The sequence below is a fragment of the Egretta garzetta genome, unplaced genomic scaffold (assembly GCF_000687185.1).
Source record: "Egretta garzetta isolate BGI_Z169 unplaced genomic scaffold, ASM68718v1 scaffold590, whole genome shotgun sequence".
Classification (NCBI taxonomy): Eukaryota; Metazoa; Chordata; class Aves; order Pelecaniformes; family Ardeidae; genus Egretta; species Egretta garzetta.
Window position 1 is genome coordinate 230,042 of NW_009258304.1, and position 12,081 is coordinate 242,122.

The 12,081-nt window shown below is 50.1% G+C and overlaps 1 protein-coding gene across 9 annotated transcripts in view; it reads right to left on the reverse strand.

Annotated features, from left to right (window-relative positions):
* The window catches only part of ZNF821 (zinc finger protein 821), a 14,315-nt gene extending 2,243 nt beyond the window's left edge, over positions 1-12,072 (reverse strand). The window contains exons 1-5 of one of the 9 annotated variants that reach the window (XM_035894181.1): positions 4,117-4,401; positions 3,456-3,598; positions 2,777-2,881; positions 1,404-1,570; positions 4-692 (exon numbers count right to left, since the gene is read on the reverse strand). In XM_035894181.1, coding sequence (XP_035750074.1) covers positions 38-692; positions 1,404-1,570; positions 2,777-2,881; positions 3,456-3,598; positions 4,117-4,285 — 1,239 coding nt within the window. In that variant the 5' untranslated portion in view covers positions 4,286-4,401 and the 3' untranslated portion in view covers positions 4-37. Of the gene's footprint in view, positions 1-3; positions 1,571-2,776; positions 2,882-3,455; positions 3,599-4,116; positions 4,402-4,655; positions 7,891-9,166; positions 11,305-11,426 lie in introns of those variants that run through there. The other 8 variants (XM_035894186.1, XR_004841994.1, XR_004841990.1 and 5 more) reach the window with 8 other exon arrangements.
* Positions 12,073-12,081: the final 9 nt, after the last annotated feature.

The window sequence follows — 12,081 nt, forward strand, 5'->3', positions numbered from 1 at the left end:
CAGGGTCAGCAGAGGTGGCACAGTCCTTGGCTGTAGCTTAATGCAGCGCACTGTTGCTCTGCTCCTCAAAGGTCATTTTGCCCAGCAGCTGGCTCTCCAGCTCCACATTGCTCACGGGCAGCTGGAAAAAGTTCATTTCAGCTGCCAAAGCGGCCATGGCAGAGGGGTCCTGGCCAAACTGTGCCCGGAGCATCATGTCCATTTTCTCCAGGCGCCGCTTGAGCCTCTTGGCCTCGCGCTCCCGGATGAGCCGGGCCTGTCGTTTCTCTGGGGTCTCGTTTGCGCGTTTCAGTCGCATGGCTTCCCGGTCCCTCTGCAGCCGCCGCGCCCGCTGCTCATCTGTCTCTTGCATGCGCTGCAGGCGCTTAGCTTCTCGATCCCGCATACGCCTCACTTCCCGTTCTTCAGGTGTCTCATTGTCCCGCCGGCTCTTCTTGGCCGTGCGCTCCCGCTCCAGGCGCTGCAGCCGCACTTCCAAGGGCTCATTCTGCCGACGAAGTGCCCACTTTCGCATGCCGGGTGTCTGTGCCTCCAGCAGCTTGCGATAAGCCGCACAGTTGTTGCACACTAGGAGGATGCCTGCAGGATACACAGGGGTGTGAAAGGCAATGTCTTTCCCCTCAATACTGGAGGGGCCCTCGCTCTGCGGTGCTGGCAGGCGATCTGCACTGAGCACCTCTGGCAGCTTCTCACTGGAAAGCAGAAAGAGCAGAGAGTCAGAGGCTTGGTGCTGACGAAGAGTCCCCATCTCAGACTGCCCAGGGGGCTGCAATGAACAGTGCCCCTACTACAGCCCATGACAGAGGCCTCTGCCAAACCATTCCTGCCCACAGACATGTCTGACTATCTAAAACAAAGCAACATCATATCCGGGGGTAGGAAGTGGGTTAGCCCAGAGCAGGGGGCTGGAAGCGTGCAAGAGCAGGAATTAGCCAGCAAGCTGCTCCTCCCCATCATCTCTGGATTCCTCCTCTCAGCCCTGTTCCACTAGTCAGTGGATCATCTTCCACCGGGCAGAACACAAACACGGAACATTTTGGTTTCTGCCTGTAGTCCTGCTCTGGAAATGATGAACCCGTCTGGGCAGTACAGACCTACTCTGATGGACTGCTGGGCAGTTGATTGTGCTCCAGTGACTGGAGACCCCAGTGCTCTCTGCACAGCTCTAATTCTTCACAGAGCTAAGGAACACCCTTTTAGCAGCACAGCCCGTGGAGGTCTTAGCAGGTGATGTGGAGCTGCAGGCAGGAAGGGATCGAGGGAATCTCACTCGCTGGGGGTGTTCACAACGCTGCTACAGGCCTTAGCGGGTCCGGAGCCATGACTTCTGTGTCATTTAAGGCAACCCACCTAATCTTTAATGTGGGTACCCTAGCCCACTCACCAGCCAGGGTGACCCTGACCTGTTGAATGTGGCATGGCTGGTGAAGCGTGCTCCACACACTGCACAGTTTGACAGCTGGTCCTCTGAGTGGATCAGGAGATGTCGCCCAAGGGATCCTGGTGAGCTGAGGGCTCTGCCACATACAGGACACATGTAGCTCTTGGCGCTCACCACAGCTGCAGTGTGCTGCAAAACAACCACTAGGTTGTTAGTTACAAATTGCCCACCTCCCTGCCCAGTCTGAGGCATGCTCAACAGATATGGCAAACCATTCAGTTCAGCCTCCTGGAACGGGAACACTTTACCTCTAAACCTCTCTCTGACAGCTCCTAGACTAAGCTCAAGACATCTGGGGTGTCATAGCTCAAACAGCAAGGAGGAAATCTTTCTACTGCTCCACTCCAGTGCAAGAGAAACAGTTAAGGCCAAAACACTTGGACTGTAAGGCCTGACCCTTGTTTTCAGAAATGCACCTGAGGAGCTGCTGTTGCTGGACATGGCTGGACTAACAGTAGGCAGGATGCTGGTGAGGAAGTGCTTAAATCATAGAATCATAGAATGTTTTGGGTTGGAAGGGACCCCTAGAGGTCATCTAGTCCAACCCCCCTGCAGTGAGCAGGGACACCTTGAACCAGATCAGGTTGCTCACAGCCCCGTCCAACCTGGCCTTGAATGCTTCCAGGGATGGGGCCTCCACCACCTCTCTGGGCAACCTGTTCCAGTGTTCCACCACCCTCATTGTAAAGAATTTCTTCCTTATATCTAGTCTAAACCTACCCTGGTTTAGTTTAAAACCATTACCCCTTGTCCTGTCAGCTGGTGGAGGTAAGTGGCCAATTCAGTACAGCTTCATTCTTTCTTTTACAGACTTTGATGTGCTGTGAAGAGAGTACTGACAACAAAACCTGTGAGATTCCAGCACAGATCTCCTGCAATACTGGGAGCATTTCAGAGGAAGAACAGCTGTTTTCATGGATAGGAACTGTGAGGATAGGAAGGTGCAAAATAAAGAACTGAGTGACTAGGAGGAGGGTTTCTTCTCTGTATGATAATGTAATTCTTATCTGTATGATGATGTAAAAATTGCTTCCATGTTTAATCTGAAGGAACTGCCTGGTCTTAGCCTGCAACTGCTTGCAGAGACTGCCTTGGGACAGAGTTGTGTTTTCCAGATCTGCAGACGGATGCCTTGCTGATTCTTTCCCCAGGACACCCTCTGGACACAGTTTACTGCTGTGAACTTCAGTCACATCCTAGCTAGAAGCTCCATTCTGTGACTGCAAAGACTAGAACAAAGCCACCCTGTGTTTTGGGTTGTTTCTGGATTTGGGACATAAGGAGGCTTGAGGGAATAAGGCCAGAGATAACCCATGGTTTGGAACCATCCCCTACCTGGTATACATGAGCAATAAGCTGCTCTCTGCTTCCGCACTCCAGCTGGCAGAGGGGGCACTGTGACAGTCCCAGCATAGGGTCAGCATTCAAACTCTCAGGCACCTACAGGGAGGAAAAGCCGCTTTGCGTAAGGCATGCAGATGCCCACATGCAGCCACCCCACTCTCCCTTAGCATCTGGTCAACACTGCATGCAGGCCTTGACCAGATCCAGTGCTGTGTGCCCCGTCCCACTGGGGCTGGTTTGTGTCCTTGCAGTCCAAAACTTCCTTTATGTAGCCTCTGAGCAGAACTCCTGCTGTCTCGAGGAGAGCAGGCAGAGGCCTCATGGCCTCCACTCACAGCCAGGCTCTTGCCAGCGCAGTGGCTCTGGTAGGCAAGGTCTGCTCTGCAGCAGCAGGGAAGGGGGAGTCAGTTGGAGAAAGGCACCAGAACTGAAGGAAGGGGGCACACCCTGCACAGTCATCTTGGCCAGCCAGGAGAATGGCAGTTCATGCCTGCTACCTCCTGTTCCTGGTAGCCCAAGAGCTCTTCATACCCTTTCCTCCTTCCAGGAGATGTTGTTTGGAGGAAGTGGGAGGGAGAAAAAGCTAAAAAGCTATCGTGTGCAGAGGAGGTGTTTAGTCAGTACCCTTCTCTCTCCTTGGGAGGCTGAGTGCGGAGCCATACACACTTGCCTCACTTTCTCTCATCAGTGGGGTTCCAGCCACAGGCTGTTCTGCATTCTCTAATTCTTTCTTCACTTTCACCGTTGAGCCATCCTCCTCAGATGTATGGGATGAAACTTCATCCTGGGTGGTTTCTTCATCATCACTGCCACCTAGAACATGAAGAACAGTTATTCCAAGTGTCAGGACCCTGAGGGCACGCATAGACCTCACTTGTCCTGCCCAGCATCACCTGGAGCCTCTACCCACACCCTCTGACTAGGGGCTCCATTTAAACTCATGCTGGGGCACTTCAGTCCCTGAAGTGCTCTGTACAGTCCCTGGACCTGGCCTGTTACCCTGCCTTGCTTGACAATGACTGGACCATCAGCTGGAGCCACTGCTGTTATCACCTCACTCTGGTAAGGTGGGACTGCATCCCGGTGGTGAGGTCCTTGCCCAATCTGTGTTGTGGTGGTCCTTGGCTCTGGGCTTGCCTTCCCTTAGGGAGCAGCCCTGCTCTTGCTGTTTGCTGACACTAAGTCCCGCACAGGAACCAAGGGCTAACCCAGAGGAGGAGAGGTGTAAGATGCTCCTCAGAGGACACCCGCAAGCTGCACAGCACCTAGCCTCACCCCTGTCAGTCTCCCCAGTCCACTACCTTGCCATTATTGGAAGGGGCAGAACTCACTGCTGCTGGAGTCGGGGTCTTGCAGCGGATGAATGGCTGGCCTTTGGTCCCCAAGAGCTCCAGGGAAGTTGTTTTTCATCATGGCTTGGCGGGCTTGCTCCTCCAGCCCTGCAAAGACTTGCTCCCCTAGCAGCCACAAGGACAAAGAGTCAGACTGGTGCTGTTCCATTGCTTTCACAGAATCATAGAATCACAGAATGGTTTGGGTTGAAAGAGACCTTAAAAATCATCTAGTCCATCCCCCCGCCATGGGCAGTGACACCTTTCACTAGATCAGGCTGCTCAGAGCCCCATCCAACCTAGCCATGAACACTTTCAGGGATGGGGCACCCACAGCTTCTCTGGGCAACCCATTCCAGTGCCTCACCACCCTCAGAGTGAAGAATTTCTGCCTTCTGTCTAACCTAAATCTCCCCTCTTTCAGTTTAAGGCCATTCCCCCTTGTCCTGTCACTACATGCCCTTGTAAAAAGGCCCTCTCCAGCTTTCTTGCAGGCCCCCTTCAGGTACTGGAAGGCTGCAGGTGGGGTCTCACGAGAGCAGAGGGGCAGAATCCCCTCCCTCGACCTGCTGGTCATGCTGGTTTCACCACCAAGGCTTGCCAAAATCACACAGGTGTGGGGCTGCTCACCTGCACTGTGCAGAGCCTCTGAAGTCACCTCTCAGAAAGCACTTAAGTAACATCTCTGCTTCTTTACCCTGCAACACCAGCCTCTGCTGATGGGAGTCCAGTCCCTGGGTCTAGAACAGTCTCACTAGTGGGAATGTCCAGCACCAGGCTGCTCTCTGCATACCCTTTATGTGACACTCCAACCACCAAAAAAACCAAGTGAGATCCCATACATCTGCCAACAGGCTCTAGGTGGAGACTCATTAAGTCCTGTTCTCTGCTATACCAGGCAACTTGCACAAAAATAGTATTTATCTCCCCGAGTGCCTGGCACCTCATCTGCTCTCCGCAGAGACAAGAAAACCAGGGATTGTTCTTGGCATGCTCCGTCACAACCTTCTGTCCCAGGACTGAGGACGAGCTGCCCACCAAGATGGTGTTTGTGCTTCAAGCTGATGTTCTCCTGCTTATATGATGGATAACTTGCTTCACTACCTTGCCTTGCCCATGGAGCGGTTCTGGCTACGATAAATTTCAGTGATGCTTCCTATGCTCAAACCAGAAAACTAAGGGAATGAACCCAGAAAGTGGAGATGCTTGTTTCGGATAGCTTACAGCCTGTTTTGTTGAAAGACACTGATTACTAGCACCTCAAGTCAACAGGAGATGGCAAACACACTGAAAGAAGGCAATTATATATTTGTGCTTCTCTGGAAAAGAACTTCTAATGGCAATCCCTGCTAAGGAGAACTTTTGGTTCCAAAGCACAACAAGAAAAGGCAACCATTAATTTTCATATTAAATCAAAAAAATTACTGTTCCAGTTGTAGTCGTGATTTGCCTCTCTCAGTGGATGAGCTGGGAGCGCTTGGAACAAGGTGCTGAAGTTTCCAGCAGGCTGGCTCTTGGGTTAAATTTACCAAATGATTTGTAAACTCTCAAGAACCACTCAAAGCACACACGCAAAAATGCTGAGGAAGACGCAATGCATTTTTCACATAGAAGCTTTCAGAACAAGATTGTACCTTTCAGTATAGGGCCACGACTGGCATCACGATAACCAGGGAACTGAATTCCTGATGCACTGAGGGAGCACCAGTCCTGTCACAAAGGAGAGGTGCAGTCCCACGTGCCACACCGTTTCAGCCAGCTTTACCCCATGTTCATGCTCACACTGCCTTTCTGGTGCTTACCTCTCAATTTCCAGCAGTGCTTTAAAAAGCAGTAATTTCTGGAAGATTTCAAAGACCTTCAGAAGTTTCATGGAGAGTGTGGGAGAAGAGTTTTAGTTCCCAACATCCCCATGGAGGTTTCCAAAAGCATTTGAAGGCATTTACCGTTCTGTTTCAGAAATGTGAGAAAGGTTTCTGTAGAGAAGACTTGAGAACACAATCCACGCAGGCTGGCAGCGGTGCCGAGGAGCACTCTATCTGCCACTGAAAGCAGCAGGTACTGTCATGGTTGCAGTGACACATCAGAAGCCATTCCAGCACCGAATAGTTTCCATAACCTGGAGTGCTGCTTTTATGTCTGGACCACAACCTCACATTGGTGGGACTGAGATACAGACCGTATGAACAGCAGACGCTACAGAATTACAGCACCTCTCCAAGAAGCAGATATCTATGCAGGATAAAAGCCCAGAGACCAAAGAAGCATTGCAAGACAAAGAGAAAGTATGGTGAAATGAGGAAACCTGCAGAACACAGGACAGATGTAAAGCTATGGTGGGAGATGTGCTGCCTGCGATAGAGCTACAAAACAGGACTCCCAAACACCACGGCACTGCTAGTGGACGCAGTTACATGTTTGTTTTCTTCCCCCTTTCCCCTTCCAGACGGCTTACGTTTCCACTGAGCAGCAGCCTGGAGTCTAATGGCAGGTAGGTTCCTGCTCAGATACACACACTATGCGACAGCCTGCAGGATTTTAAAAGCTGTGATCTTTGTATGAGGCGACTGAGGAGGGAACTCCTCCCATCAGCAACGCTAGCATCAATCACAACAACTAAAGAGAGTGATCACGTCTGCCAGTGGCCTTTCTGTACAGCATACCCAGAGCCAAGGCAGCACAGATTCAGTGCACTGCAGAGAACTATCAGCTTACAGCCAGAAATGCAAACTGTTAAACAGACCGGTGCTGTTAGCAGACAACATCTTGTGCATTCTCTGCTAGCCTGTACCTAAAAGGCACCATGGCATTGGGAAAGACACTTTTCAAAATGCTATCTTTAGCTTACACAGAATTTTTTATGTATTAAACTACTATTGTCTCCAGAAGAACTCAGGGAAGACTGTCCTGTTCATCTACCGATGGGCTAAGTCCTACTTTGATGAAGCTTTAGAGCTTTAATGTTTGGTAGGTACAGGGTTATACATTTGCTGTTTCTGCACACACGTGCTCACATACAGGCACTTACACCCCGCCTCCACCCCACTTTGAATACACTCACATTCGTTTAGAAAGGGAGCAAGACAGGCAACAGCTTTAGGGTCACTGCTATCAGTGAAGGATGTTATGCCCAGTATTGAATTCACAGACTCTTCTCCAGAAGTTTCTTTATTAAATACAAAAAGGGCTGCAGGCTGACCACAAAAACCAAAACAAGTCATCGTGTTTTACAAACAGCTAGAGACGTAGGACAGCGAAAGGTCACACAAATGCCTCTGCTTTGCACTCCAGTTCTCCTCTCCATAATCGTGTCAATGAGTGGGATGTCAGGTGAGCAGTTGTGGAGGTAGGGGGCAGCCCTGGGTACTGTGCAGCAGGGGGAGTTACAGCTGCTAGGTTCTGGTGGAGTATCAGCCTGGTGCCCAGAAAGGATTTTTTGTCCTGAGCCCTTCCCTCCTTGAACTGTATGAATGCAGGAAAACTCTCGGGTGTTCTGGAAAATAAACACACAAACAAACAACTCCCACCCCCAAATCCACAAAACAAGAATCAAAACAAACTGCGCCATTCCCCTGTCTTCCTTCCTAAACAGAAAGGTCTCTCAGAGACGAGCCACTTTATTCCCTCCTCGTACATCAATTTAGAGTCCCTGGTCAGGTAGGTCTTCTGTGTGTTCCTTTCCTGGACCTGAAATTTGCAAGTCTTTCCACCACTGTGGATCTAGTCCACCTGCCCCATCGCTATTCTGGGTTGTCCACACTGCTGTAGTGGTTACTGAAATGAAAAACAACACAATGGAAAGAGTTAACAATGGCAGCCCACAGAGCCCTTCAAGAACCAAGGATTTCGATGCAAGTAACATTTCTGCTCGGTTTTGAATGCTGGGCACTATTTCTCGCAAAATACTTTGTCTTCAAACTGGGAATATTATGGACAGCAGAATTCAGGGAACACTGAAGAGCACAGAATGTGCGTGTGTCAGAGGGAGAGGGAAGGAAATGGAGGATTAATGGGATGTTGGGACCATGATAAATAGAGTTAGGAAGCAGGAATTAATTTGAGTAACAAAAGCTGTTCTCGAAAGTTCTAAAATAAGCATCACTTGCAAGGGGCACAAGCAATAGAAAGAAAAACAGCTGATGGGACAGCAGGGAGAGAAAGTAAGAGTGCACGCTAACACCTGCAGCGGATTTTTGGCAAGCACCAGAACAGTGAGTAGCCCGTAAATGATGGAGTGAAAGCGCAGCAATGGATGGGCTCAAACGCAAGATGAGATGAATTGCTTAGAGAGATTTTATACTTCAGAGTCTGGGGGAAAATAAAGACCAGATTGAACCAATTAAGATACCTCCACAGGAACAATGTAACCGCATTGTACTTTCCAATTCAGTGTGGAATGGGCAGTGCAATAAATATATTCCAATATTACAGTCTTGTTTGTTACCACTTTGTCAGGGGTGCTTTTCATGCACCACACAGTGAAACCAAATTATTAAGAGCCAGTTATGTGCTGCAGCCCTGTCAAAGGGGAAATGACTACAGTTAAAACTGTAGGACTGGCCATCATGCACGATGAGACTTTTGTGAGAACAGTCATAGTCATTTTTATCATTGTTTCTGTATTATTTTGAATATCCTTACACATCAACTTCCATTTAAAACTGTTTTGACTTGTAGCCACATAACTTCCCAGCCGGTCGTTCTGCATGCCAAAGGAAGCGAATCTGTGCTAAGTGAGGACAGCCAGCCTTCTTGTTGTGAGAGCAAGGTTAGACGAGGGCCATGCCAAGCCTAGAAAATAACCCTGGAAGGAGGTGGCATCAAGCAAGCCAGGGAGAGGAGATCTGCAGCTGTCACTTGCCCTAGTGAATCCAAGAAGGAAGATAACATGGAGCAGCCATGCAAGGAAGAAGTAGGCACTGTCCTCCCACAAATTTGTCCAGTTAGATATTCACAGTGGTATTTATGCAAATCCAGAAAGCACTTCCCCAGCCCCGCAGCCTGCCAAATCAGACCCCAGATGCAGACAACTATGTAAAAAGCTGCATACCTGCTGTCCCTTTTATTCCTCTCCTCCCAACCACTTCAGTCCCTGTGAAGAAGTCTCAGTAACGTGTCTGCTATGTCTCAGCCTGACTCCTCATTCTGCTGGCTCACCCAGTTCTTGGAGCTGATGCTCTCTCCGATTATCCTCGTCAGTGCACTGCATGGCATTTCTGGGCCCTCCAGACACACAGCAGGCTAGGTAGACAGAGAAGTCCCAACGATTTGGTGGTGTTCATCATGAGAGACAAGATTTTCCATCCCAAAGCGGAGACATCACCATTGACATGTTTCTTGTATCTTTCAGTCCCTTTATTTTCTTGTGGTCCTACTTGCTGCTCCTGATGGCTCCTGTTGAATAGTTGCTCTGTAGCAATGTACTGCATGTAAAGGAGGTGAACAGGTCCCAGAATTCCTCTCTATGGCATACCAAATGCCATGAACTCAACCTCATGCCCGCTGGTAGCGTGTTTGCCAGATAGCTTCCCCCAAGACCAAAACTGGAGACACAATCACTTGTCTTGCAGATAAAAAAGCAATGTTCATTGTGAAAATAGTGCACAACTGAACTCCATAATATGTATAGTTTTGTACATAATAGCGCAGGCTTCTGAAGAACATAACCCTCACGCAGCAGAGTGCAGAAAACAGCCCACCTAAACACCATGGAAACTACCTGCATCATTAGAGCTGTTGTGCCCCTTGGTTTCCATGCATGAGAGACCATGACCCTACAGCAGGGGAGATGGCGTAAGTGTATGCCTTACATAGGTCTGATCTAAACAGCAGCAGTAATACCTGGGCACTCTCAGAAGCAAAAGTGTGTGGAGACAAAATGTGTTACTGGCATCATAGGACAAAACAGAGGACATATCAAATTTCTCTAAGGAAGACAATCCCAAAGTCATTAACGTGTGTACGATCAGGCAAATCAAACCTATACTCTGCCCACTGTTGAGCCCAGTGCCCAGAAGCAGGAATTGGAGAGCACGAGTCAGTGCAGATGCCAAAAGCCATGACTCAAGACTCTTCCACTGGCCACCGAGGAAAAGTTTGTCAGCACTTCCATGCCTAGCTCTAGCAGCCAATGGGGCTTTCAAGTCCCAGACAGAGGTAGTTCTCCCCGGTACACTCACTGGGTGCAAAGTGTTAGGCTATATCGCAATGTATTTTCCTCTAGTAGAGAGAACAGCATGCATAGATTCCTGTTGCTGTACCCATACAAAAAGTCAGCACAGAGAAACACACAGCGACATGCAAGCCAGCAGCATCAGCAAAGTGAGGCAGTGTTAAGGGCTGCAGCATTCAGCTCTCTGTCCTGTATTCCGGACAGCTACTACAGCTTAGCAGTACCTAGGGCCCTCTCATCAGCCTTGTTTTCACATGTCTACAGAAGTGGAAATCTGCTTTCCTCATTCCAGCCCGAATTCCAAACGTGTCTCCAGCCACAAAGCTGGGTACATACAAGAGCATAGCCTCAGACCCCCCAGCTTCCCTGTGCTGCAATCAGTCAAACAAAAGCCATATATGTGCAGTTTCCCCTTTGCAGCCAAACAGCCATACATGTCTCCCAGCTCCACTAACATCTCGCTGTCGCCTCCCCACAAGAAGTGCTGATGTACAGCATCTTCAGCCCTTTCATTATCAAACAAAAGCCAGGGTCTTGACAGTCCTGGAGAAGCAGAGATCTGTCCTATCAGCTCAGCTCAAGAATGATCTGGCAGACAGCATTTGTCTGTCCTGTAAATTGCTTAGCCACTGCCCGTTCCCTGCAAGAGAAGAGCAAATGGCTTTACTTACATTATGTGGTAGGAAACTGAGGTACAGTGAGCTTAAGTAACATGTCCAAGGCCAGTCAGGTGGGTTTGTGGTAGGGCAAAGATCAGAACCCAGGACTTCCCACCTTTCAACCACACACTCCAATCACCTTGCCTAGAACCTCCTTTGCTACCCAAGACGGGCCAGAGCCCCAAGTCATGTTTCTTAGTATACTAACTAGAACTTGTGACAGTGTGAATGCAAAGCACAGCTACAGGCCCTGCATATACACACCTACCTTTACAGCATTAGTTGTTTGTTCAAGCCTATCCCTGTCCTGCCATGCCAGGACACAGCCAGCTCCCCTGATGCACAGGCTTACAGACCCTAAGATGAAATGTGAGTAACCACCATTCCCCCACGAACTGTACCTTTTCACCATTCCCCTCCTCCCCACAACAATCCAGCTAGGGCAAGGATCCCACAGTGCTGTGTAATGTAATACTCACAGTGAACTTTGTTCGGAGTGGTCTGTTTCCGGCGGGACATGTTTCCCTGACCTGGGAGCAGAGTGTCCGTTCCCTCAGCAGCAGGCTCACCTGAGAAGAGAAGAGCCTGTCACACACAGCACGGGAAACTGGCCAAACACAGCTGACTGTCTCAGGGTCGCTCCCCACCCTTCTGCCTACAGGGCTCGTTCTGCATCACCACAGCCACGTTCAGTGCCAGCATCCCACACGATCCACCAGCATTTCACAAACCACCGCACATGGGCAGTCACACCCAGTTCTAAAGTGAAGTTATAAGCAATCCTGTCCCCAGTATACAAAAAGCTAAGATTGCCCCACTTCAAGAGTGACCGCAATCTCAGTCCAAGCATCCTTCTCCCTCCTGCCCGTTCCCATGGCCGAGAGGGCAAGGGCCTAACCAAGGCTGCAGACTCTGCCCTATCTCTGGCCGCCCACCCAGAGACTGAGGGGACGCAGGGCCCCACCACGCCCAGAGGGCTGGCGTCGGGCACCGGATAACCCAGGCCAGGCAGACAAGGGAACCAGCTGCCCTGCGGTCACAGCTCCAGACACAGCGGCAGCAGCCGCCAGGACGGGGGGGTCAGATCTCGGCCCAGGCAGGCACCCCTCAAAGGGACTGAGCTCACCGCCCCTG